A 24,043-nucleotide genomic window follows, 5' to 3' on the forward strand; every position below is an offset into this window, starting at 1 on the left:
AAGACCGTGACTGGACTATGTATAAACCAAAGTAAATCACCGAGGCCGGGACTGGACTATGTATAAACCAAAGTAAATCACCGAGGCCGGGACTGGACTATGTATAAACCAAAGTAAATCACCGAGGCCGGGACTGGACTATGTATAAACCAAAGTAAATCACCGAGGCCGGGACTGGACTATGTATAAACCAAAGTAAATCACCGAGGCCGGGACTGGACTATGTATAAACCAAAGTAAATCACCGAGGCCGGGACTGGAATATGTATAAACCAAAGTAAATCACCGAGGCCGGGACTGGACTATGTATAAACCAAAGTAAATCACCAAGACCGCGACTGGAATATGTATAAACCAAACTGATTAAAGGACTCCGAAAACAATTCACAGGAATAATAACGGAATACTATAATTCCGGAAAAGAAATCAATTCAAAGTCAGAGCTGCTTTAGAAAGACTTGTTTTTTTTGTCAAAGCGCAGTTTATTATTCTATCTTAACAAATTTATTGTTACCATATAACAATAAGAAAATGTGGTATGATTGCCAATGAGAAAACTCCACAAGACACCAAATGACAATAAAAAATTAACAAATATAGGTCACCGTACGGCCTTCAACAATTAGTAAATCCCATACCACATAGTCAGCTATAAAAGGCCCCGAAATGACAAATGTAAAACAATTCAAACGAGAAAACTAACGGAATGATTTATGTACAAAATAATGAACGAAAAACAAATATGATATACAGCAACAAACGACAACCACTGAATTACAGGCTCCTGACTTCGGACAGGCACTTACAGAATGTGGCGGGGTTAAACCTATAGGTTATCAAAATTAAAGTTTTAAAATAAAGGAGGAGGTACAAATGCATGGAAAGGCCATTTTTTTCCTCATGAATTCGAAATTCAAAAAAGGAATTCTAGATCTATCAAATAACATCATTCAGACATTTACACAGCGTTAGTTTTTACTAAAAACTATGTTTAATTCAAATGGTCGTTTCAAGTTTAATACGTCAATTTCAACATGTTTATGACGTCATAGTGAAAGAACAACTGACATTTCTGAACTGAAGTGTCCATATCATATCATCCTTTCATTTATCAATGTAATTTTTTCATACTCATGGGCCAAATAATGTCACTTATCACATCTATAATCTTTTACGTATTTATTTCATGCATGGACACTTTTTGTTTTCAGGCACCGCAGCAGCAATATCTTGTAAAATCGAATCATTTGAATGTGTTCCGTTGTTTATCTGTTGGTCATTTTCTTTTTTAGCCATGGCGTTGTCAGTTTATTTTCGACTTATGAGTTTGATAGTCCTTTTGGTATCTTTCGCCTCTCTTTTCCGAAAAACATCAAACTTTAAAATCGTCGATAACAAGCTATTTACCTATTTCATCATAAGAATAATTGTTACATGTATGTATGGAAACAATGTGCTCAAATAATATAGAGTCGGTCCGGGTAATTCCGTACACTTTTGGTCCTAAATGAATGTCATTTGGTTCCCTGTTTGATACTACAATGTTCTAGATGGAAACCGGTAACTAGATCATTCGTAGATAGTATTAATGTTTGACTTTTTCCATGCCATTTAACATAAAGTACCGAGAATGAGCATACCGAACAGAAAAGTCACTGTTGCTAATATCGTACGGATGTCGTGTATTTCCGTACACCTTGATGTGTAATTCCGTACATTGATTAAATTCAAAATAAGATTGCTAATTAGAAATGACTTGGACTAGTTAATTCAATACCAGGATCATCTTCAAGTCTTTCAATCTTTACTTAAATTCACAGTATCACAGCTCCATGTCGTGATGTAGATCCTCGCAGTATTTTTTGATAACAGAATACAACATTATAAACAGTCAAAGATAACTCGATCAATTAACTACACTTTTGATTATATATTGGCAAATTTGAGTATATATGTAAGAATTGCAAAAGAAGGACCAAAAAGCAAGTGTCCTAAGATTTTTGTTTGTATTAAAGCTTCAATAAATTATTAGTGTAAATTTAGATATGACTATGCGGACTTGTGACAGTAACGTTACACACACACAGTAACGTTTAGTTGCGAATAATACATGGACATCAGGGCGAGAACATGACGGTTTATGTGATATGCATGACTTAAGTTTGACAAGTGATATGAATATAGACCCTGTCTATAATACACTCATCTGGTTTTTAACGTTCTAGTTCAGTCCGAAGAAAGATATGTCAACCTATTCAGAAAAGAATTTTAACTCTGAGCCAACCGGTCTTTACAATCAAGTCCGGCATTGTAAGCTGAGAGGCTGCAGCAGATTTTACTAATTTTAAGTCCTGAATTAAAGCATCATCTTCTATTGTCCCAGCAGCATTTCATGGAACATTTTCTTAATAACGTATATATTTAACATCTTTCATAGCTGTTTGCCCACTTTTTGTGGTATAGTTTTTTTATGTTTTATTGTTCGGGAGGAAAACTGACAATCCTAGTCAACTAATATTCGAACACACCTGCATGCATGTGCGAGGTTTGAAGTCACAACCTTAGTGTTGACTGGCTTAGTAGCGATATATGAAATGAACTACTTAGACCACTGGGGCACAGAGGACCCTCGCAATTAAGGAGGAATAGTTTGAAAACACACCAACGTCTGTCTCTATTAATCAATAGGCAGCGGACTGGTGGTTCATAGAATCAAAAATAATATATTTTGACCTCTTTCTTCCCATATCGAATTGATGTTGTTTTATGTATTTTTTTTCTGTTTGTTTTATTTTGCAATTTATTTGATTATGTAACAAAATCATTAATATAAGCAAAGCTAAGTCAACATTGAAAGTCTCTTTATCACTTAATGAATATTAACATATTTAAAAGCTGGCGTGTACGATATTAGACCCATTACATTTGCATGTAAAATATCATGTAGGGTAATCCCGTGCACCCACTCTCAGTCCGTTTTATTGGAAATGAATGCACTTATACTACATGGAAAAGAATCTGTCAATTGCAAACTATTTCTGGCTTTCAGTTTCCATCAGTTTTCTAAATTTCGATTAAAATAGAAAGATCTTACATTAAATTAACCAAACTTAGAATTTACACAAATCTGGTGACTTTTTTGGACGAGATCATCTTTTCAAAAAGCCCGCGAACAAAACGTTCCGACAAATAGCAAATGTGTACATATTCTATGATAGAAAATCATAAAAACATTTAAATACAACATGTACAAGATTGTTCATATCTTATTATCAGTAGACACACTTTATTTCTCAATTTTATCAGAAAACAAGCGAAATGTAATATGTACGGTAATTACCCGCCTGTACGAAATTACCCGGATCGACTCTATTCTTGTTTAGATATTAAAATGGGGGTAGAACTTACATTGTAACTAGAATGCATAATAAAACAGACATTTTAACCCTGGCTCATGTATTGCAATGACCGTTTTTAGCTCATCTGGTCCTATGGGGAATATGAGCTATTGCGCTATTGACATCACTTGGCATCTGTCGTTGTAAACTTTTTAAAAAATCTTCTCTGGACACTTCGACAAGGAGAAAGTATGATAAGGTCCCTTGAATTCGAAAATCTAAAAATATACCAAATAAAACCTCTTCAGATGTTCATAAAAAAACCAACAAAAAATACCAAACTCCAAGGAAAATTCAAAACGGAAAGTCCCTTAACAATTGGCAAAACCAAATGCTCAAACACATCAAAAGAATGGAAAACAACTTTTATATTCTTGGCTTGGTACAGGCATTTTCTTATGTAGAAAATGGTGGATTAAACCCGGTTTTAAAGCTAGCTAAATCTCTCACTTGTATGACAGTCGCATAAAATTCCATTATATTGACAACAAAGTGTGAACATCAGTAATTAGTATGTCAGACATCAGTTTTTATATTTTTGAATTTGGTCTTTTAATTTGGCATTAAGGCTTCAAACTTCTTACATTGAATGTATTTTTTTTTTGTTATTTTTTTTTTTTTTTTTTTGTCATTAGTATTAAGATATGAGCAACAGCTTTATTCAAAAAGTTATTTTGCTACAAAATCTATTTTACAAAGATTCTCATGTGTGTAAAATATCTTTTTGTGAAATGTTGTTGCTGATATTTAATTTTACCAAACACATTGCGTAAATTGGCCATTGTATGTCCAATCCATGAATTTTGACATGATTATGACGTCACTTTAGTGAAATCACAAGTAACCTTTTTGAACTAAAATGTCCAGATTATATTAACCTGTGTTCAATATCATAGCTGCTACGTAGGGCTATGCAGATTTCGACTACTGAACGTAAAGCTAGCCTAGCTGCTAAATAGATCTAGATGGCCTAACAAATTCATGCTATCTAGAGAATCCAAAATGGCGTCCGATAGGTTATTATTAAGTTACTAGTTAGCATATATCGTTCAATATAGATAGATATCTAGGACATAGCTGCTATGATATTGAACGCAACCCTTTTCATTTATCAATGAAATAAACATGATTTTGAAAGGATTGAATAGGTTTACTATTCTTGCAATTGCAGTAGCCAAATAATGGCTCTCATCATTCCTCCCCGTTGAACTAAGCGGTTAAAATTAATGATTCTTAGTGTATTTAGTATAAAGTTTTTTTCCTGCCATTTAACATGCATGGTCTTATTGTCTAACATATTGAATATAATAACGGTATAGGAAAATGTGATAAGGCAAAAATGCTCAGAATGTCAAGATCTACCTTCTTTCTATATTCCCCAAAATTATTAGACGACTCCTTGTAGGAGTTATTGTCCATGAAGGAGGTAGAAACAATGAAAATTATCAGAAATACAAGATCTACAAAAATTCCCACTGACCCCGAAACCAATGAATGACTCATTATTTGAAAAATGAAAACCATCAAAAGATAGGTAGAAACTATAAACAACAAAAATTATCTGATCTGCAATACTAAAAGAGAGCCGAAAGATACCAAAGGGACATTCAAATTCATTAGTCGAAAAGAAACTGACAATGCCATGGAAAACCACAGTATACAAAACCCAATATACAAAAATGTCAACATGCCCTTAAATGTCGATTTTTTGTTTACTAATTTTTTAGTTTTGTCCCCATTATCTTCTAAACTATAATAGATCGATGGAAACTGTTAACACCAAAATGATTGGAAATACAAGATCTACAAAAATGTCATATGATTGAAACAATTGAATAATTCCCTATATGAGCTATTGCCTTTAAATGACTAATTTTGGCATATTTTCGAGTTATAATTGTCTGTTATTTTGGAAAATATTATAATAGATAGGTAGAACATTTTAACAGCAAATATGATCAGAAATTAAGATCTAATATGAAATTGTGAGCGGTTCCGGCTTAGAAGCGTCTTGTACATTCTAGTTCTTTTTTCCTCGTTTATGACATTGCAAAATTCGAATGATCTCTTACCTTTTCGGAGCAACCTGAGTTTACTCACGGTTTCGGTGCGGATACTGTTGCTCATTGTTTTGAAATAGTTTTCTGTGTAGTGTTTTGCGAATTGTTTATTGCCAGTTCATCGTTTTATTTTGGTTTTGGCGTTGTTTGTCATTTTTCAACTTAAAATTTTCGATTTCACCGTTCGGGTTTTCTCAACCCTTTTTTTTTTTATTATCAAACATATTATTTTTTTTGAAATTGTGCATTCATATATACAATATACGTTAGATAAATGAATCATATTTGACGGTAGATTGTATAAACAGTTTTTATTATGCAGTTAAATTTTCAGTCCCTTACCCCTGCCTTTTTTCTTTTTTGTTTTAGTATCGACGTAATAGAAGCTGATATTTTTTATGTAAACAATACGTACTTTTAAATGAAATTAAATAATGGGATAACAGAATTAAAATATAATCAACATTCAAGTTATCAAACAATAGTACGCACAAATATTCGTAGTTGACAGTTTTCGGTCGCCGGCCAAGTTGTACACAGTGAAATACAAGTATCAGATATTTCAATATAATTTTCTTGATATAAGACAACGATACCTAGTAAGTTCAATATTTAAATATTAATATTTAAAACAAATGAGTATTTTGAAGATAATTTTTATCACAAGAATGTAATTGAATCATTGTGATCTATCAATGACATGGCAATAGAATTTTAGCGCTGTAGTCATGAAAGATATATGTATGTTACTGATTGGGCGGCAACAAATCTTATCATTTTATTTTCATTTCAACTTCAAGATCAGATGGAAAAAGGAAAAAGGTTTAATTTCATTTGATTTTAATTATTGTGTTTCTCTCTCATCGAAATTTACCCAAAATCTTCTTTAAACGATTTTGTTTTTCTCGGTGTTCCAAGCAGGTCAGTGTTAGTTAAAAAAAGTATTAACAAAAATACCGAACTCCTACGTAAATTTTAAGAACTGGACAAAACCAAAATGCCCGACCATATCAACCAACGCAACGAATTGGGAAACAATTGTCATATTCCGGACTTAGTACAGGCATTTTTTGAAGAAAATAGGAAGTTAATCCTGGTTTTATAGATTGCTAAACCTCCTATGTTTATGAAAATTGTTAACAGTTTGACATATTGACAAAATTGTATGAGCAACAGTAAGATTAAGATTTATGAAGATGTAATAAAAAAAGATGCAATGTAGAAAGATGATATGATTTTGTGTAAAATGTAACCATGGTAACATAGTTTGCTGATTTCATTTAACCAAATTCATATGAAAATGGCTATGTCTAGTCAAATATGTAATAATGATAGTCACTATGACTCTTGAAGGGTACGTAGATCCTGCTCAACATAACCAAGGCAGTATCCGATCAATGTTATTAACTTTTATATTACCAAAATCTTCAGTGAATACGAGTTGTAGTAATGGAAACAACCAAATACAATTTTTTTTCGACGACCTGAGTATTCCCGTTCACTTATAAGTCACTTTATAACGAATTCATCTCGCTGGTGACTTCTTTTTGACCATGACAAGTTGCAAGCTTTTACACCACTACTTTTCATATAGACGTGAACGTTGGCAAAGTTTAGGTTGTTTGTTAACGTAACTTCCCATCTAGCGTGTCTTTAAATTGTTTAAACCATAGGATCCTGTTTGTTTTATTTCACATTTCCTTATGACGCACATGGCATTGCTAAATGTCATATATATTGTAGTTTTTATAACTAGAAAAAGCGAAGTTTTTGTGGAATGTGAGATAATGGTTACCATTTAAGGGGCTACGAAACCAACATGTGTATGTTGAAAACTCATAAACGGAAGACAAATAAAATATTAAACAAAATTCTCTTAGTTATACAAATTCACAATCGAACATGTGAAAAATCAGGATGTAAACTTTTAATAAAAAACATATTTGTAATTGTTGTATATAGAATAAGATACATAGAGGAACGTGACAAGTTTCAGGAGCTAGAAATTAAGCAGAAATGTAATTGCAGCTACTGGCAGAAGAGACGCCTCCAATCGAGCTCTAGAAACTGCTTAAAACACATGAAAGAATAATATAGTAATATACTACGCAATATAAGTATTCAAAATTTTTGAAGGGAACCAGAACCATGACCAGTCTAAAGAACATGGACATTGACATAAACAGAGGTTCGTCTGACCAAAGCGAACATGGTCATAACAATGTTTCATTCAGGTCCGGACACGGGTTAAGTCCACTAGAACCAAGCACGAAGGAAGAATGCAAAAGCAGAAACTGTTTGAGCAAATATTGCTTTCGCCGAAAAAAAACCAAGCAGTGACCCTTTAGCTGGAAGATATACTGGAAGAACAAACCCTGTATAGAAAGCTAAGGAATATGGCTGTGCAGTTCAAGAAAAGGCCAAGCTAAAGGCCGCTTTTAATCTTCTCGAATCACAAAAAGAAGCAGCAGAGGCCGGAGGCCGTATACTAGAGTATAACGACAGCCAATGGCTGATCGATTTCTTGTAAATTCATTACTGTTCAGACATTTTGGCTTGCACCCAATCCAGTTCAGTAGCTTTGAGACAATTCAGTATGTTGTTGTAAAATAAGGTAAATAACAACTAATGAACGGTATGAGCCAAATCAAAAGATCAATTCAAAGGACTGTTAAAAAAACAACGTTTGATATACTATAATAAGAACGGCGAGTCCATTACACACAAAAGTCGTGATTGCAACGCACGCACCAGCTGTAAGGACTGTGGGAGTAAACAGCACACCTTAGCGAACAAGAGTGAAATCACCTTCAAGTTTCCTGTCCAACTCTCGCGGGACAGCTAACGGCGGAGGGCTGACGTACCTTAATTAATCCAAATAGCATAGATATCTACAAGGATCTTTGTAGCTGGAAATCTTGTACAGAAATACTACCTGTGAATGTCTATCACCAGAACAGTCGGAACAAAGCTATCCGAATGTACACCATCATTGACGACCTGTGCAACCGATCTCTTTTCTCACCTATATTAATCAGTCTATTTGACAATCATGTGAACACAGTAATCACTTCCGGAAAAAGAGAAAGAAGTTTCATCGCCCATGAATCAGTAGATGACAGCATTAAATTTAATTTCCTTGTATTGGTAGACTGTCATATCATTCCCCATAATCAGGATACAATTCTTATAGCTAAAGTTACATTGCATTATCCTCATCTAAATAAAAGAGAAAGCATTCTGCCAATTGAGGAACATGGCCAAATGTTACTCTTAATTAGGAGAGACCTTATGAAGAAACACCACGTCCTTGTAAAATGACTAGGACCACCCAGAGATCAATATTGAAAATGGGTTGGGTAGTTATAAGACAGACGTACACCAGTAAGGAAAATGTTCCTTTCAAAGTTAGCGTAACAATAACAAACATCTTGCTTACCGAACCGAAACAAATGTATACCTCAAAATATATAGAAACTAGCGAGAACCAAAAATCAACACGTTGATCCAGTTGACGACCGAGCAATCCATTAAAATGTCAATGTTGCGAAAACATGTCGTATACCCGAGTGTAGCGTTATCGGAAATGATGGATCTCAGTGATCATGACCGCCTTTCTGCGAGCGATTGTCTTGTTGGGACATTTCTTGGGTTCATACGGATCAAGAAAGGCAAAATCAGTTACTTCTGAAGAGAGTTTTTCGAACATCAACAATATCTTTCTAAAGTCTGCAATACCCAAAGAATACGAATGAGAAATAGTTACATTTGACGACAGGAGCCAACTCCAAAGCGATGGCCGATAGTTATTCTACATCCGTTTTTGACCAACGAGGACTACTACGGGAATTAGACGGTATCGTCAAATCTGACTTGAGTCATTAAGAACTAAAAGACAAATTGAAAGAGTTGGTATTACTTTGTTTCATTAAACGAATGGCGAACGTAGATACAAGTATCTTGTCTTGGGGAGGGATAAATCCTACTTTGTAAAGAATCACTCTGATTCAAACAAAAAATTCTCTGAAACTGACATTATCAAGATGCTTGATTTCTTGATTGACAACATGTTTGTTACGTTTGGAGGACGTGTTTTTAACAAACTGTCGGTATTCCAATGGGAACCAATTGTGCCCTCTTCTTGCCGACTTGTTTCTTTATTATTATGAGGCTGACTTCATACAGGAACTTCTTAGGAAGAAAGATAAGAAGTTAGCAATATCCTTTAACTTTACGTTCCGCTGTATAGATGATGTTCTCTCACTAAATAATACAAAATTTGGTGACTATGTTGAACGAATCTATCCCATCGAACTAGAGATAAAGGATACAACAGATACAGTTAAGTCTGCCTCATATCTTGACTTACATCAAAAATTGACAATGAGGGTCGGTTGAAAACAAAACTTTACGACAAAAGAGATGATTTCATCTTCCCAATTGTGAATTTTCCGCCTGCATACAGAGTATATATCTCCCAATTGATACGATATTCCCGGGCTTGTATTTCCTATCATGATTTCCTTGATAGAGGATTGCTGCTCACAAGGAAGCTATTAAACCAAGAGTTCAAAATGGTGAAGTTGAAATCATCCCTTCGTAAATTTTACGGACGCCATCACGAGTTGGTTGACCGTTATGGAATAACCGTTTAACAGATGATATCGGATATGTTCCTTATGTCGTAACTACAATACCCTTCCCTTTTCACGAATGTGACCTACCGAATTAAGACTATTTACCGGATTTGTAATAACATAAGCAACACGACGGGTGCCACATGTGGAGCAGGATCTGCTTACCCTTCCGGAGCACCTGAGATCACCCCCAGTTTTTGGTGGGGTTCGTGTTGCTTAGTCTTTAGTTTTCTATGTTGTGTCATCTGTACTATTATTTGTCTGTTTGTCTTTTTTTTTTGGCCATGGCGTTGTCAGTTTGTTTTCGATCTATGAGTTTGACTGTCTCTCTGGTATCTTTCGTCCCTCTTTTAAGAAAAGAAACAGACGCTAGCATATAACAGCAACATTATCATTCTGACACTATCACTATCAATGTTATCACATCAGAGATGAAGTAATTATATCTTTAGGATTATGGATCGTTGGAAAGAAACGAATCTTGTCTATTTTTCACGGATGTGTGACATGCTGCAAGGTTTCAACTCCCTAAGGCAAAGTTGACTTTAAATTGATTTGTCTTCAACTGTTGCAGTTCTTATACATCCTGGCTTTCAAATATTTGGATTTGAGCCTTCCGGATGAAAATCAATCCAGAAAAGCATTTCGGACGAAACATTTTATAAAGTGTTGTCTTCATTTTTTACTATTGTCGAACACGGTAACATACTGCTGTGTGAGGGGATGTTTAAGGAAAGTATTTCAACAAGTTCAAATTTGTTAAAGTGGAATATGTTATATATAAACAATGTTCCCCTAAAATCTACATTTTGCTCTGATTTTTTACATATGCTTATATGAGCTGACAATATTTGTTGGGTAAGAACAAGAATGAGAAACTAATGTACATTTAATTCTATTATAGTTTAAGTACATTATTCATACATTTAGATTTTCGCCATTTTAATTGTTACTTAAAAATGAATTGCAACACAAATAAGTATTATTCATTCAAATATAAATACGTTGTATACATTCATCTTCATAATGTTTGTATTTTATAATTATATGACATGCAAATGACATCAATTACGTTTTAACGATACCCAAACAGAACTTTTCATGAGATTTATAAATTAGAGAGGAATCATATAATGGAATATTATTCTAAGAATATGTTTTGCTTTATTTGCATTTATCACACTAATATAATAATCTGCATCTAGCAAAGAATGCCAACATAATGTCAAATTTTAAGGTTAAAACAATTTGATAAAAACTGAAATAATGGATTTCGACCAATAATGTTTTAAACATCATTAGTGGCTGTAAAATCATTGTTGTAACGGTGGTTACATGTTAGTGTATTTGCGTGAGCATTAAAAGATTGATTCCCATATTTGCATTCGACGAAAAGCATGCGTTCTAGAATTTATTTTTTTCATTTATTGTCAAAACAATTTAACTAAAACTTAAAGAAATAACAATCAATAAAAATACTTTGACGCCAAAAAAAATGACCTTGATATTGTTAAAATTTCATTTGAAAGTGATAGAAACATGAAATATGCTTTTAAATAATTTCAAGTTCAAAACAGACAATCTTCCTAGAAATGTGCTGCCTTTGCCACAACTGATCTAAGTTCATAGCAGGGCTATATCCTTGGAAAAAAGGCCAAATGTGGACTACTTTTGTATGTTGTTTACAATGGTTTCAATTAAATTATCCGTCCTCATTGAATTGGTGTAAAAATATTGTTTATTCTATGGTTGTAACAGTGACGAAAACAAAAATAACATTGAAACTATAATAATGCATATTTCTTAGCCCGTCTCTTCATAGCCAGTAGAAATGAAGATAAAAAACTTAAATAATTTTAATTGAAGTTGTGAATGATTTCATCATCTTTCACTTATAGCTTACGAAGGATAAAAAAACCAATGTCATTTAAGCTGTTCAGATCAACAATTTTAAGATGGTACATAAAACAAGATATGTTATCCAACGTTCTTGTGATCAAGCTGTTTTTCATTACAAAACATTGAATAGCTCTAGCTTACTTGTATATAATATCAATTTCAGGCGAAACTTGCTGATTAAGCCAAGCAAACTTTTAAAAGACTAATCTGAAAAATTGATCGCATACGCGCTTTAGAAAAGATCGATTTGCTTCATTAAAGTTTAAATCGGTATAAAGTTTTCATCTTTTTATTATCCTTAAACAGAAAGATCAATTATGTTTTTCATTTAGTACGAATAATGAACCATATAGCAGTAAAATAAGTCGATTTTAAAACCATGAATGTATTGGTTGTGTCGAGCGCGTATCGTTTTAACGGACATTATATTAAGAGTGCGTTCAATGAATGAACGAATGAATGAATGAATGAATGAATGAATGAATGAACGAACGAATGAATGATTGAATAACAAAAACATACTATGGCAAAAATTTCTTGTCCAAAAGGTCAAGTATTTGTACAACATTAGAAAGAGTATATTCAGCGAGGGAAAATTAAGGATATTTATTCAAGTTTCTGAAAGGTAGCCCGTGATCACTTTGACATCAGATCACCAGTTATAGGGACTGATTTGGGCCGTTAGAAAACTACCTGTAACCTTTATTCATCTCAACTCTCCATTTTCCGCTACTTACGTTCATTTGAACAGGTGTTATGTAACTGTGTTATCTAATTATGTGCACCTAGAATTGGGGGAGTATCAATACGACTCCGATTACTCGCATTAACAAGCTTTACCCCCAAACATTACATGCCTGCCTATTGCATCTAATTCGCTCAAATTATTTCAAGTTATCTTAGCGTCGTCGAAAATGGAGGACTGAAAGGAATAATTGATTCGTTAGTGCTACAGAGGATAGTCTGAATCAAAGATAAACAATCGTTCAGAAAGATTTAATGGGGAAACAAATGATGTATGGTTTATCTGCCGCTTGACAATAGATATATATTGATTTCGAGACAAAAACTTGCCATCCTAAGTCTGGGTCGTCAGACGTAAGAGCGATCTCGGACAGGGCATTTATATCTGGTTGACTTACTTAATTACTTGTCAAATATTTCACAGTACACATTGATATTTTAGGAGGGGATTATGATTCCATAATTGTCATTCTCTTATTGCTTTACATATTATTGCATAACTTTTGAAAGGCATAATATCGGTATACCCCTCAATTCTTCAATATAGGTTAATTCAAATTGTTTGATTAATGCTGTGTTTTTATCCAACAACCATATTATATATGATCAGACACAAATAAAAATATATCTAATTAAATTTAACCAAATTTTGACCGATATTTTTCATATTCAGTTTTATCTACTTCCTGAATGGTTTATTCCGTGAACAGATGTAATACGTCATGGTTAAATGTGATAGCTTGCCAATTGTACATAATATTTGTTTATAAAATAATAACATTGACAATTAATAAATAATAAATGAAAAATGAAAATACTACCTTTTCTTAATTTACACATTAAATATTCATCTACTAATACGATAAATGCTTTTAAGTTTTCGATCGTACAATGTATTCATTCTATTGTATACATGGTAACATAAAAATGTACATGTTTTAAAGATTTTCTAAAATCTTTGATTTTTAAGTATTGCAGTAGTTACAATATTACCGTTGATATTAAGGCATCAACTTTGGTTAGTTACAATTATCACATTGAAATAACAGCAGCGCCATCAACACCGATAAAATTTAGATTCAAGCATTCTTGGGTGATCTATAAAGATTCTTTGGTAATATGCACTGTCTGAAACGGACTTCAAGGAAAGACTGTACATCCGAATGCATTCATCCTGATAAAAGGAAGCATGTAATTTGTCAGGAAATCCCATTCGCTGATTCTGCTCCTTTTGTTAAATTTTCCAGTATAAACTTGATAGTAATTCTGTAGATGCCATCCATATTGTCTGTATATCTGTCACTTAGTGTGATTTTAACTGCATCTAAAAACGGCTTCTCTATAAACTGAAAAGGTAAAAAGAGACATCGATAAACAGCGTTTGATTCAAAATACTAAAATTGTATAGATTTAACTTTATAATATTCATTGAAAAATAGGAAATTAATGTACGAAAGCTTAGGCCATATTCGAAATTTCAACGTCCATATATATATTGGCTACGTTTCGGGAAAACCTCTTCCAACAGTTCTCATCGCGACAATGGACGTTAAAATAGATAGGTCCTGCCTAAGATTGTAATTGGTGGGTTAAACAACGATTTACTGCTAGACCTTTCATTTGAATGACAGTCAATTCCAGTGGTTTGGTTTCAATGCTCTCTAAGCATTTTATGTTTGGCTTACCAAACGTTTGGTGTCGAGGTTTTTCAAGAATATTAGTTCATTTGAATTTTACATCTTTAGAAACAAATATAAATCAGATTTTTTTAATTTAGTTGTCTGTTTTGCAGTGTATATTTATCAATGTATTATACGAACTCCGACAATTAATTTTAGAATTTTTGAACTCTCATTTGTGAATACCTGCTAGCCTTCATAAAATATGATAGTTAATATAGAGCATGTCGCTTGAAAGCGCTGTCTGCTGAAATGGATGTTTGTGCAACACTTTTACAACATTCAAAACTACAAAAAACAGGCTCACAATTGAAGCAAGAAGATGAATTGCGTTGCAATTGTTTTTTTTTTTAAATTGATTTGTGAGACAATGTTTTACTTTTGAGATATTTAACGTTCTTAAGTACAGTCAGTTCATTATCGGTCTTTTGTGGCTACCCAAATTTACAATTAACATTCACATTATTAAATTTTCAAATATTTACAAATCTTGAACAAACCCAATTATTTTTTCCTATTCCAGTGATGTATTTTTTAAACAGGCTAACAAACTCAAATGTATTTCTTTTAGAAAAGATCTCTGAGAAATGTAAAGAGAAAACATTGTCTAAGCCGACGTAGAAATGATTCACGCTAATTACGTTTAGATAAAAGTGCTGTTAAAAGTAAAATCACAAAAATACTGAACTCCGAGGAAAATTCAATCGGAAAGTCCCTAATCACATGGCAAAATCAAATGACAAAACACAATTAAATTATTTTTCATTGTAAAAGTTGAAGCCTCAAATAAACTCAATAGTTCGTTATGATCAATTGTTTTATAAGATGGCTATAACAAGTGCCAATTAGATATGCACCGGACTTTTAGAAACCTTGTTCGAAACAATATCAATTACCAATACAAAAATCGATTAACTAAGAATCAGTTATAAATTTTCTTTCTTTATTTGACAATAGTTCTACAATTGATTACAATACACATTGTCGATGTGAAATAAATAAATAATTTATATGTAAGAAATCACTTTTTCCTTCAATCCTGTATGATTCAGCAATAACAGTCAATAATTTTCGCAAATAAATATATATATATAAGGTGTATATGTTTTGCAATGGAAGGATATATTTAAACAAATATTTTGCAGAGAAAAATACATATGATAGAGACGTCTATGTGTTATTAAAAAATTACAGGAACTTCGCCTTCTTTTTTACGGTAAAATTGCTTGTGAGATGAACATGAAATTTTAAATTATTAGTTATGTTTAGTGAATACAGTACTAAATAAAAAAGCAGAACTGGAAAATTAGCTTATTCTTTTAAGAATTTAAAACAGAACCTTATTTTTTACAAGAATCATTCGTACAAGTCGAAATTTTACATGCTTGAGGAAAGAATTATTTATTGAAAAATATAATATAAATAAATTGTGTTTAAAAATATAAGCTTTTTGCACAATACATCCATTAAAGCTTTTTAGGTTAAGTAATCCGTCAGCACACAATACACAATCGGTATTTGTCTTCACTGTTCCAATGATAATGACACCCGTCGTATTACATTGTACTATAATCTGTTGGGGCATCATATAATAAACAATCGGTATATGTCATCACTGCTTCAAAAATGGCATCCGTCGTATTACTCCTATTACCTGTTGAGGTATCACACAATACGAAATCGGTAAATATTTGCACTGCTCTAATATTCTGTTGAGGCAGCACAAAATACACAATCGGTATATGTTATCACTGCTTCAGTAACGACACCCATCATATAACTCCTATAATCTGTTGATGCATCATGCACTACACAATCGGTAAATATCTTCACTGCTCCAATAATGGCACCCGTCAAGTAACTCCTACAATCTGCTAAGGCATCACATGATACACAATCGGTATATGTCTTTACTGCTTCAATAATGGCACCCGTCGTATTACAGTGTACTCCTTTAATCTGTTGAGACATAACATAATACATAATCGGTATGTTTTCACTGTTTCAATAATGGCACCCGTCGTATTACAGTGTAGTCCTTTAATCTGTTGAGGCATCACATAATACATAATCGGTATATGTTTTCACTGCTTCAATAATGACACACGTCATAGAACTCCTACAATTCGTTGAGACATCACCAAATACAAAATCGGTATATGTCTTCACTGCTCCAATAACGACACCCATCATATTACTCCAATAATCTGTTGACGCATCACGCACTACAAAATCAGTTTATGTCTTCACTGCTTCAATAATGGCACCCGTCGACTTACTCCTATAATCTGTTGAGGTTTCAAACAATACGCAATCAGTAAATATTTGCACTACTCTAATATTCTGGTGAGGCATCACAAAATATCAAATTGGTAATCGTATTTGTCGTGTCTACAAGCATTTACAAGTTAATCACATTTTGGCCATGATTTTGAAGTTAAATACGATTCAAACTCTTTTAATGGTCAAGTTTTTGACGATATTTGGATTAGATCTCTACAGTGAATAGACGTTTAAGTTGTCCGAGTTTTGACTTTTTATTTATTAAAATTGATCGAATTAAAGGACTCCAATACAAATTAAATTTCTGATCCTGGTTAGGACCGCTTGCTTATATTAAATACTAGTAACCAACATAAGTCTGATTAAGTAATTCATGGGGTCAAAATGTATGTATAATACTTTTAAACGTTACTTGATTATTTTTTAAGTAATTTTCTTCGAACTTTAAAAATTATTTCTGCCAAATTTATCATGTCTTTTTCCACTCCCTATATTTGGCATTTGTAAAAAGTTCTTCTAGTTTACTGGTATCCTTGTGTGGACGAAACGCGCGTCTTAAATTTTAAACCTGGTACCTTTTGTTAGCTATTATTCGTATGTTTCTCTGTTCTATATGTTCTCCCATTTATTTGTATTGTAGTCCTGTCATGTAATGTTGTCGTTCTAATGTTATATTTAACATTGCCATAAAAGCGGGAGGTTTGGCTAGCCACAAAACCAGGTTCAACCCACCATTGTTTTCTTAAAATGTCCTGTACCAAGTCAGGAAAATGGCGACTTTTATATTCTAGTTCGTTTCTGTGTGTGTTACATTTTAATGTTGTGTTTCTGTTGTGTCGTAGTTCTTTTATACTTGATGTGTTTCCCTCAGGTTTAGTTTGTAACCCGGATTTGTTTTTTTCTCAACCAATTTATGAATTTCGAACAGCGGTATACTACTGTTGTCTTTATTTACAAACTCATCTGGCATCTGTGGTTCTGTTGTTGTGAAGGAAACACAAAAAGAAGCATTTTGTTCTTAGTTTTGTAGTAATTGACCATTTCTAAATTCTCAGAATATTTTATTTAAATTTCCCCCGAAGAAAGTTTAACTTTACTAATGGCGGCGATTAGTGTAGTAGACTGTAACGCAATACAGCTATTAAAGATCATTCGGTATATTTTTCTTTCAATTTGCAAATAGATCTATTTTCAGAGAATATAGAATCCTGAAATATGCCTTTAATATTAACCACGTGTATTAAGTATGAGAAAAAACACAACTGTTTTAATAAAAAAAAATCGACTCTTCAAACAACGATAACGGACTGTGTATAGTAACAACCAAGAACAACAACTCGCTGAAAAAAATCATTAATAATTCTTTCAACTTAATTCTATCATTTTTATGAGTTAAATAATCTACCACTTGTTATATGCAACCAAATTGAGTATCTCAAAGGCTTTATCTTTACAGAACTTACTTCATTCTTTGATCGATTTGTTTGACAAGTAGGATATTTGTAGTCATGGGAAGATGCATTACAGATAATTGTACTAAATTGATGAACCTCGACAAAGCCATCATAATCAATACGCATGAGGCGTATAAAATGCAAAAAAATGACTATGAAAATGTCTAAATCTAAGACGATAGATGTCTATTACTTGGCTGATTATGCCTATTTGATAAATTTATTTTGAGAAATAACAAGAAGCAAACTATTATGATATTGATGTTGAAACTTGAAATGTGGAAGACAAAGTTAATAGGGGCAAACTAAAATGATCATCTGCAAGCAAGAAAATACGCAATGCACGAAACAAACATGTAGTGTTATACTGTTCATATGACGAATTCTATAGAGATTTAAAACAACAACTATATACATAATTATATGTCAAAAGAAACTGGCAGTAGCTATACTTTTACACACAAAAAAAATACGAAATCTACGATTACAAAGTTCAAATCGGCTTAAATGTTTTGATAAATCCTTATACATGTATAGTAATTAAAACAGTAACCAATATATCAAAACCGTTTAAGGTCGACTTTGCATTTAAATCATCTATTAATGAAAATATACAATCAAAATTTATCACAAAAAAGGTCAGTTACCCAAGCCCTCACGACTGCATACCAAACAAGATATTTAGAGAGAAAATCGTATTTATTTTTATGTGATTCTTATGCGTTGGGAAGAGTCATTTTATTTGGAATTTTCGGATTGATGAAAATTTAAAACGCCTTCAAAGCTCCGTTTTGTAAACAGATCAAATTACAAAAACAATTTCACGATGTTATGAATAGCAACAATCCGTATGAACTTTATTAAAAAAATTAATGAATACATAGAATCTCCTGGATAATCACTTTATGTTTAGTATGTATGTTTCTTTATATCTTTGTACTCTAATTTACGAGAATAAAGATATATATTAAGAATGACAATCAGTTACTGACATTCCATCAGTATTAACAGGGGTATTATGTACCTACAAAACTGTTTTACATTTTTTTTTTCTAGTATAAAAAAACATTTCAGCTTTTTACATTTCAGCGTCATTCTAAAATAGCAGGCCCTGTCATTCAAACCTTAGTCTAGTTAAACGGAAACGACCAGTAATAATCGATTGGAATTCCTTTTCATATGAAATTAAGGATGTCATATCTTTCGCTGTATCTCAATGTATACAAATTGTTTATTATTATCTGAAATATATTCATATTATTTGTTCTACTTAGTCTAAATTTATGCGTCTGCAATAACCATGAGGCACAATCGAATGTAACATTAACTTAATGTTTACTTTGATTTACTATGACTTGGTGAAACAACTGATAGGGGATTGCTAGTTTTGAATGGTATCATTCACCAAGCAGTCGCTGTTTAAACATTGTTTACGATTTATAAATTTCATACATCTGTTTTTCTTATTCTCAGTAAATATAAGAAATAGATGTACAAAAATAAAGATGCAACTTCATTCATCTTAGTTGATTTTAGTTGCATATTGTTACCTTCAACTCATCGAAAATGTTTTTCAGGTTCTGCGAAAAGATTAACATTTTCCCTTAATTAGCCTTTTGATAATATTGCACAATACTAAGAGCGATATCTAAACACATTGAACAATGACGAGAAACCGCAGCATTATCGTTTTAATCGTTGCGACATCACAAGCGTGTACATTTTTTGAGATCTCGACTTTCATTTTGACTTGTGTTCTTTTCGCTTGGAAATTCACATTTTATCATTTCCGCGTATATCAACGAACATGTATTTCTCGAAGTGTATAATTCCTTACTACATGTAGTTGCGTATTTGAAAGAGAGCGAAAGCTATATAAAAGCACCCATAAATATGTTTCTTCTTATTACGTTACAACTCAGTACAATTATAAAATGACAAATGAAAATCATTATCATAACTAAAAACTCCGGCTAAACTCACACAACTCTTACGACTGTGTACTGGTCCAGCAAGATAACGTAATGACATCTCTTAATTGTGTTATCGATTTAGTGTTCATCCAGCATTTTTGCTCTGGTGGGATATTAAAATGCTGATTGGCAGCTAGACTACGCATTTCTCTTATAATATCTGTCAAGCATTATTGGAAATATCCACGCTAGAAAGTATTTGTTGAGAATTGGTAAAGCATCCCTAATTTGCTGAGAGTGACAGTCAGATTAGCTAGACGGTAAGAGTTTACAAATTTGAAATTTTGACAACTGGAGAAATACGTTTGACTGAGAAAAAAATCTATTTTGACATGTACAATACCATAACAAGAATGAGCAATGATATGTTAATAAGGTCCAGCGGATTACTGTGCTTATTCAAAAGGATTTTTCCTTTCCTAATACCGTTTGCTAAAATGTTTAATGAAATGCACCTCTACAAACTAATCAAATAGTACAACATTTTAGCTTATTGTTTCAGTAAATGGTTGTTAGAATGAAGCAAGGACAGTGGAATAAAAATATACCTAAGATCCAACTCCAGTGATTGATTCTACGTGTCGTGAAATTAGAAAAAAAATAACACCTACTTTTATAAGGAACACTCGTTCAAAACATTTTGTCTTAGATATTGAAATTACAATTTATAAGTAATCAATTCTAAACATTGTTTAAAAGATTGACAGGTAGATTATATAGACGAAAAGATTACATTAGCTGTTTTTCGTAAAACCTTTCGGAAATTTGGGTCCTCCATGCTCTAAAACTTCGTACTTAATTTGCCCTTTTTGACCTTTTTTGATTCGAGCATCACTAATGGGATTATAGAAGACGAAACGCGCGTCTAGCGTACACAATTTCTATCCTGTTATCTATGATGAGTTTATCATAAGATGTAAGACCACGAAAAACTTGTCGCTTTTGCGTTGAGACGACGACACATCGTACCGGCCAATCCATTCGTGATGGTGACCGTAAAACTTAGCTAGTGTCTATTTCAATGTTATTTTCTCACCACTCGGTTCATGTGTAAGGAGCATAAAGAAGTCCGTATAGTCCGTATAGTATGAACATGCAAGGGGGTAGCGTATTAATTTAGATATATAAACGCAGAGGGTATTTTACTGCTGTGAAATGGGAATTTGACAATTGGAAAGTTGAAATTATCACGTTTGTCATAGATCCTTATGAAGTTTTGACGTCGTCCATTTGTGTCAATATAAACGAAAAGGTCAAGATAGGAAGCCGACCTTCTACTTGCGGTAGTATCCTTAATCTCAAGTTCACAAGGATATGCGAGATGTAAGCACTCATTCAAATATGGATTATTGAGAGTTAGAACATCATCAATATATCTGAAATTGAAATTCAAGAACCTTGCAAGGGTGCTTTTTCTTTATGTCTTTGAGAAGGTTCTGTTTGAATTCTGCTTCATATGAGTACAAATACAAGTTGGCCATTAGTGATGCACTAACAGTACCCATTGGAAACTCAACAAATACGTTATCGATCAAAAAGTCCAGCATTGTGATGATATCATCTTCGATGTACTTGTTTTAAGAATCAGTGTGGTTCTTCACAAAGTAAGATTTTCATTACCTTAAACAAGGAACGTGTATCTATTTTTTCCATTTATGTAGAAAAATCTCTATTTTCAAAGCAACGTTTTTTTGGTTTTTTTTTTATAGTTCAGGTGCCACTTTTATTTTTAATTGTTATAAATTTCTCCAGTAAAACTGATTGCGCGAGATTTTTTATGTAGATAATGCTACCCCCTTTTCTTTTACCTTTTTAAACGATTTTTTAAAACTTAAGTTATGACCCAATGCATTTAATCGTACCAGAATCTCTATAAAACAGCGTTTTTACTTGTGTTAATGTTTTATTTAAAGGGATTTGTACGAACAATGAAAATTTCTACAATTAACCTTTTTGGTCCTGACTTAGTTAAGGGAATCTAAATGACAAACAATTGGATATTTTAACACAAGGACTGTCGAAGAGAGAATAAATTTCGACTGGTCCTACGCATTGTATGTATAGCTTAAATGTTTGTAATTTCCAATTTTGTATATGATAAATACATTTATAATTATGGCACAAAATAACAACTGCGTTAAACATCTTTAAAGGTTACCTGTGTTTTTTTTAACTTCTATTACATACTAATACTATATTAAACATTACATATTAAAACCAAAAAAAACTAACCTTCACCTAGTAATAAGCTTTGCATATATAGCTCTTATGTTGTATATAATCGATAATATTATGACACATATAATGCTTGCGTTATACACCAAAGGTCGCCTTCTCCTTTTTCACTAATCATAACATGTTCTTCTACCGCTTGTTTCATCACTTCATAATTTAAAACGTACAATTGATTATGATGCACATAATATGAATTAAATAAAACAAATATTGTCAACATTTAATTAAAAATGTCATGGTTTGGTTCTATTTCATCATGGTTCACTATTGGGATTTTTATCGTTTACGAATGATAGCTGAGCAAACGTTTTAAAATTAGTTAATAGCGTTATGCAATATATATTTATAAAGCGACAATAAAGATAATAATTTGCTTAAAAAAATTATGACATAACATAGAGTACAGTCGTAGTGAAAATGACGCAACATTTGTACTGAGAGTCTATCTTTTATCCTTTGTAAGTAAGTCACAGAGTACGCGAACCAAATAAATAATAGCTACTTGTCAATTGTTTGATTGGTTGTGATTTTTCTAAAGGACATCTTCAGACAAATGATCAATTTGACGTGGAAAAAACGAGTAACATCACGTATACATTTGAAAATACACCACGTCAAATTTCTGGGCACTGAACTGAACAAATTTATTTGCATAACTAAACCATGACTATTTCGATGTTCCTAATGATAAAGTTGGTTATCCCTTCATAAGTTTTATGGACGACATTATGATTTGTGTCACAGATGTCCACAAATATGTTCATATTTTCGTAGCCACAATCCCGTTCTCTTTTCTTCGATTGTGTCATCAACGCATGAGACTTAAATGTTTCACCGAAATGTACTTCCAATGAGCAACACGATGGATGCCACATGTGAAGTAGGATCTGCTGACCTTTCTTGAACCTGTGATCATCATGGGGTTCGTGTTGCTCAGACTATGCTTTGTCTGCGTTATGTCTTCTTGATTATCACACATATCTGTATGATCGTCTAGATTTATTCGCAGGAAATGTATATTTCCGAATAACGTTCCGTTGAATCGTATATCAATTTAACATACTAGTAATTCGATGAATATCATTCGATTATCGAGGTACTTTGCCTGAAAAAGTTGATGTTTTATTTTAAGCTCGGTTACATTGAATTTTCAAGCAAAACCATATACTTTAAATCATGTTAAGACCGAAACATTGTCGACTGGGCGGATTGTACCAGCAGAGAATTGTCCGCAGAAGTAGTGGTAACGACCAACTGGTATTTAAAAAATAAATGTTATGATTTCTGTGCTCACAATAAGTGACATAGTGAGAAACAATTCAAAAAAGAAAACCTACGGCCGGATTTATACCACAACAACAGACGTAATACAATTATAACAGACAAGAAGAAACGACAACCAATGGATTACAAGCTCCAGGTATTGGACAGACATATTATGTATGTGATGGGGTTTAACATGTCTGTGAGCGCTCAACCCTACACTAAAAGAAAGTAGAATAACAAAAATACCGAACTCCAAGGAAATTCAAAACGGAAAGTCCCTTAACAAATGGCAAAATTAAAAGCTCAAACACATTAAACGAATGGAAAACAACTGTCATATTCATGACTTGGTACAGGCATTTCCTGATTGGAGAAAATGGTGGATTAGAGCTGGTTTTATAGCTAGCTAAACCTC

The 24,043-nt window shown here is 32.8% G+C and overlaps 1 protein-coding gene across 1 annotated transcript in view; it reads right to left on the reverse strand.

Moving 5' to 3' along the window:
* Positions 1-10,971: 10,971 nt before the first annotated feature.
* LOC127738199 (globin-3-like) overlaps positions 10,972-24,043 on the reverse strand; it is a 44,588-nt gene continuing 31,516 nt past the window's right edge. The window contains exon 4 of the mRNA XM_052249354.1: positions 10,972-14,084. Within this exon, the coding sequence (XP_052105314.1) occupies positions 13,938-14,084 (147 nt within the window). The 3' untranslated portion in view covers positions 10,972-13,937. The remainder of the gene's footprint in view (positions 14,085-24,043) is intronic.

This window comes from Mytilus californianus, unplaced genomic scaffold (genome assembly GCF_021869535.1).
Source record: "Mytilus californianus isolate M0D057914Y unplaced genomic scaffold, xbMytCali1.0.p SCAF_4, whole genome shotgun sequence".
Classification (NCBI taxonomy): Eukaryota; Metazoa; Mollusca; class Bivalvia; order Mytilida; family Mytilidae; genus Mytilus; species Mytilus californianus.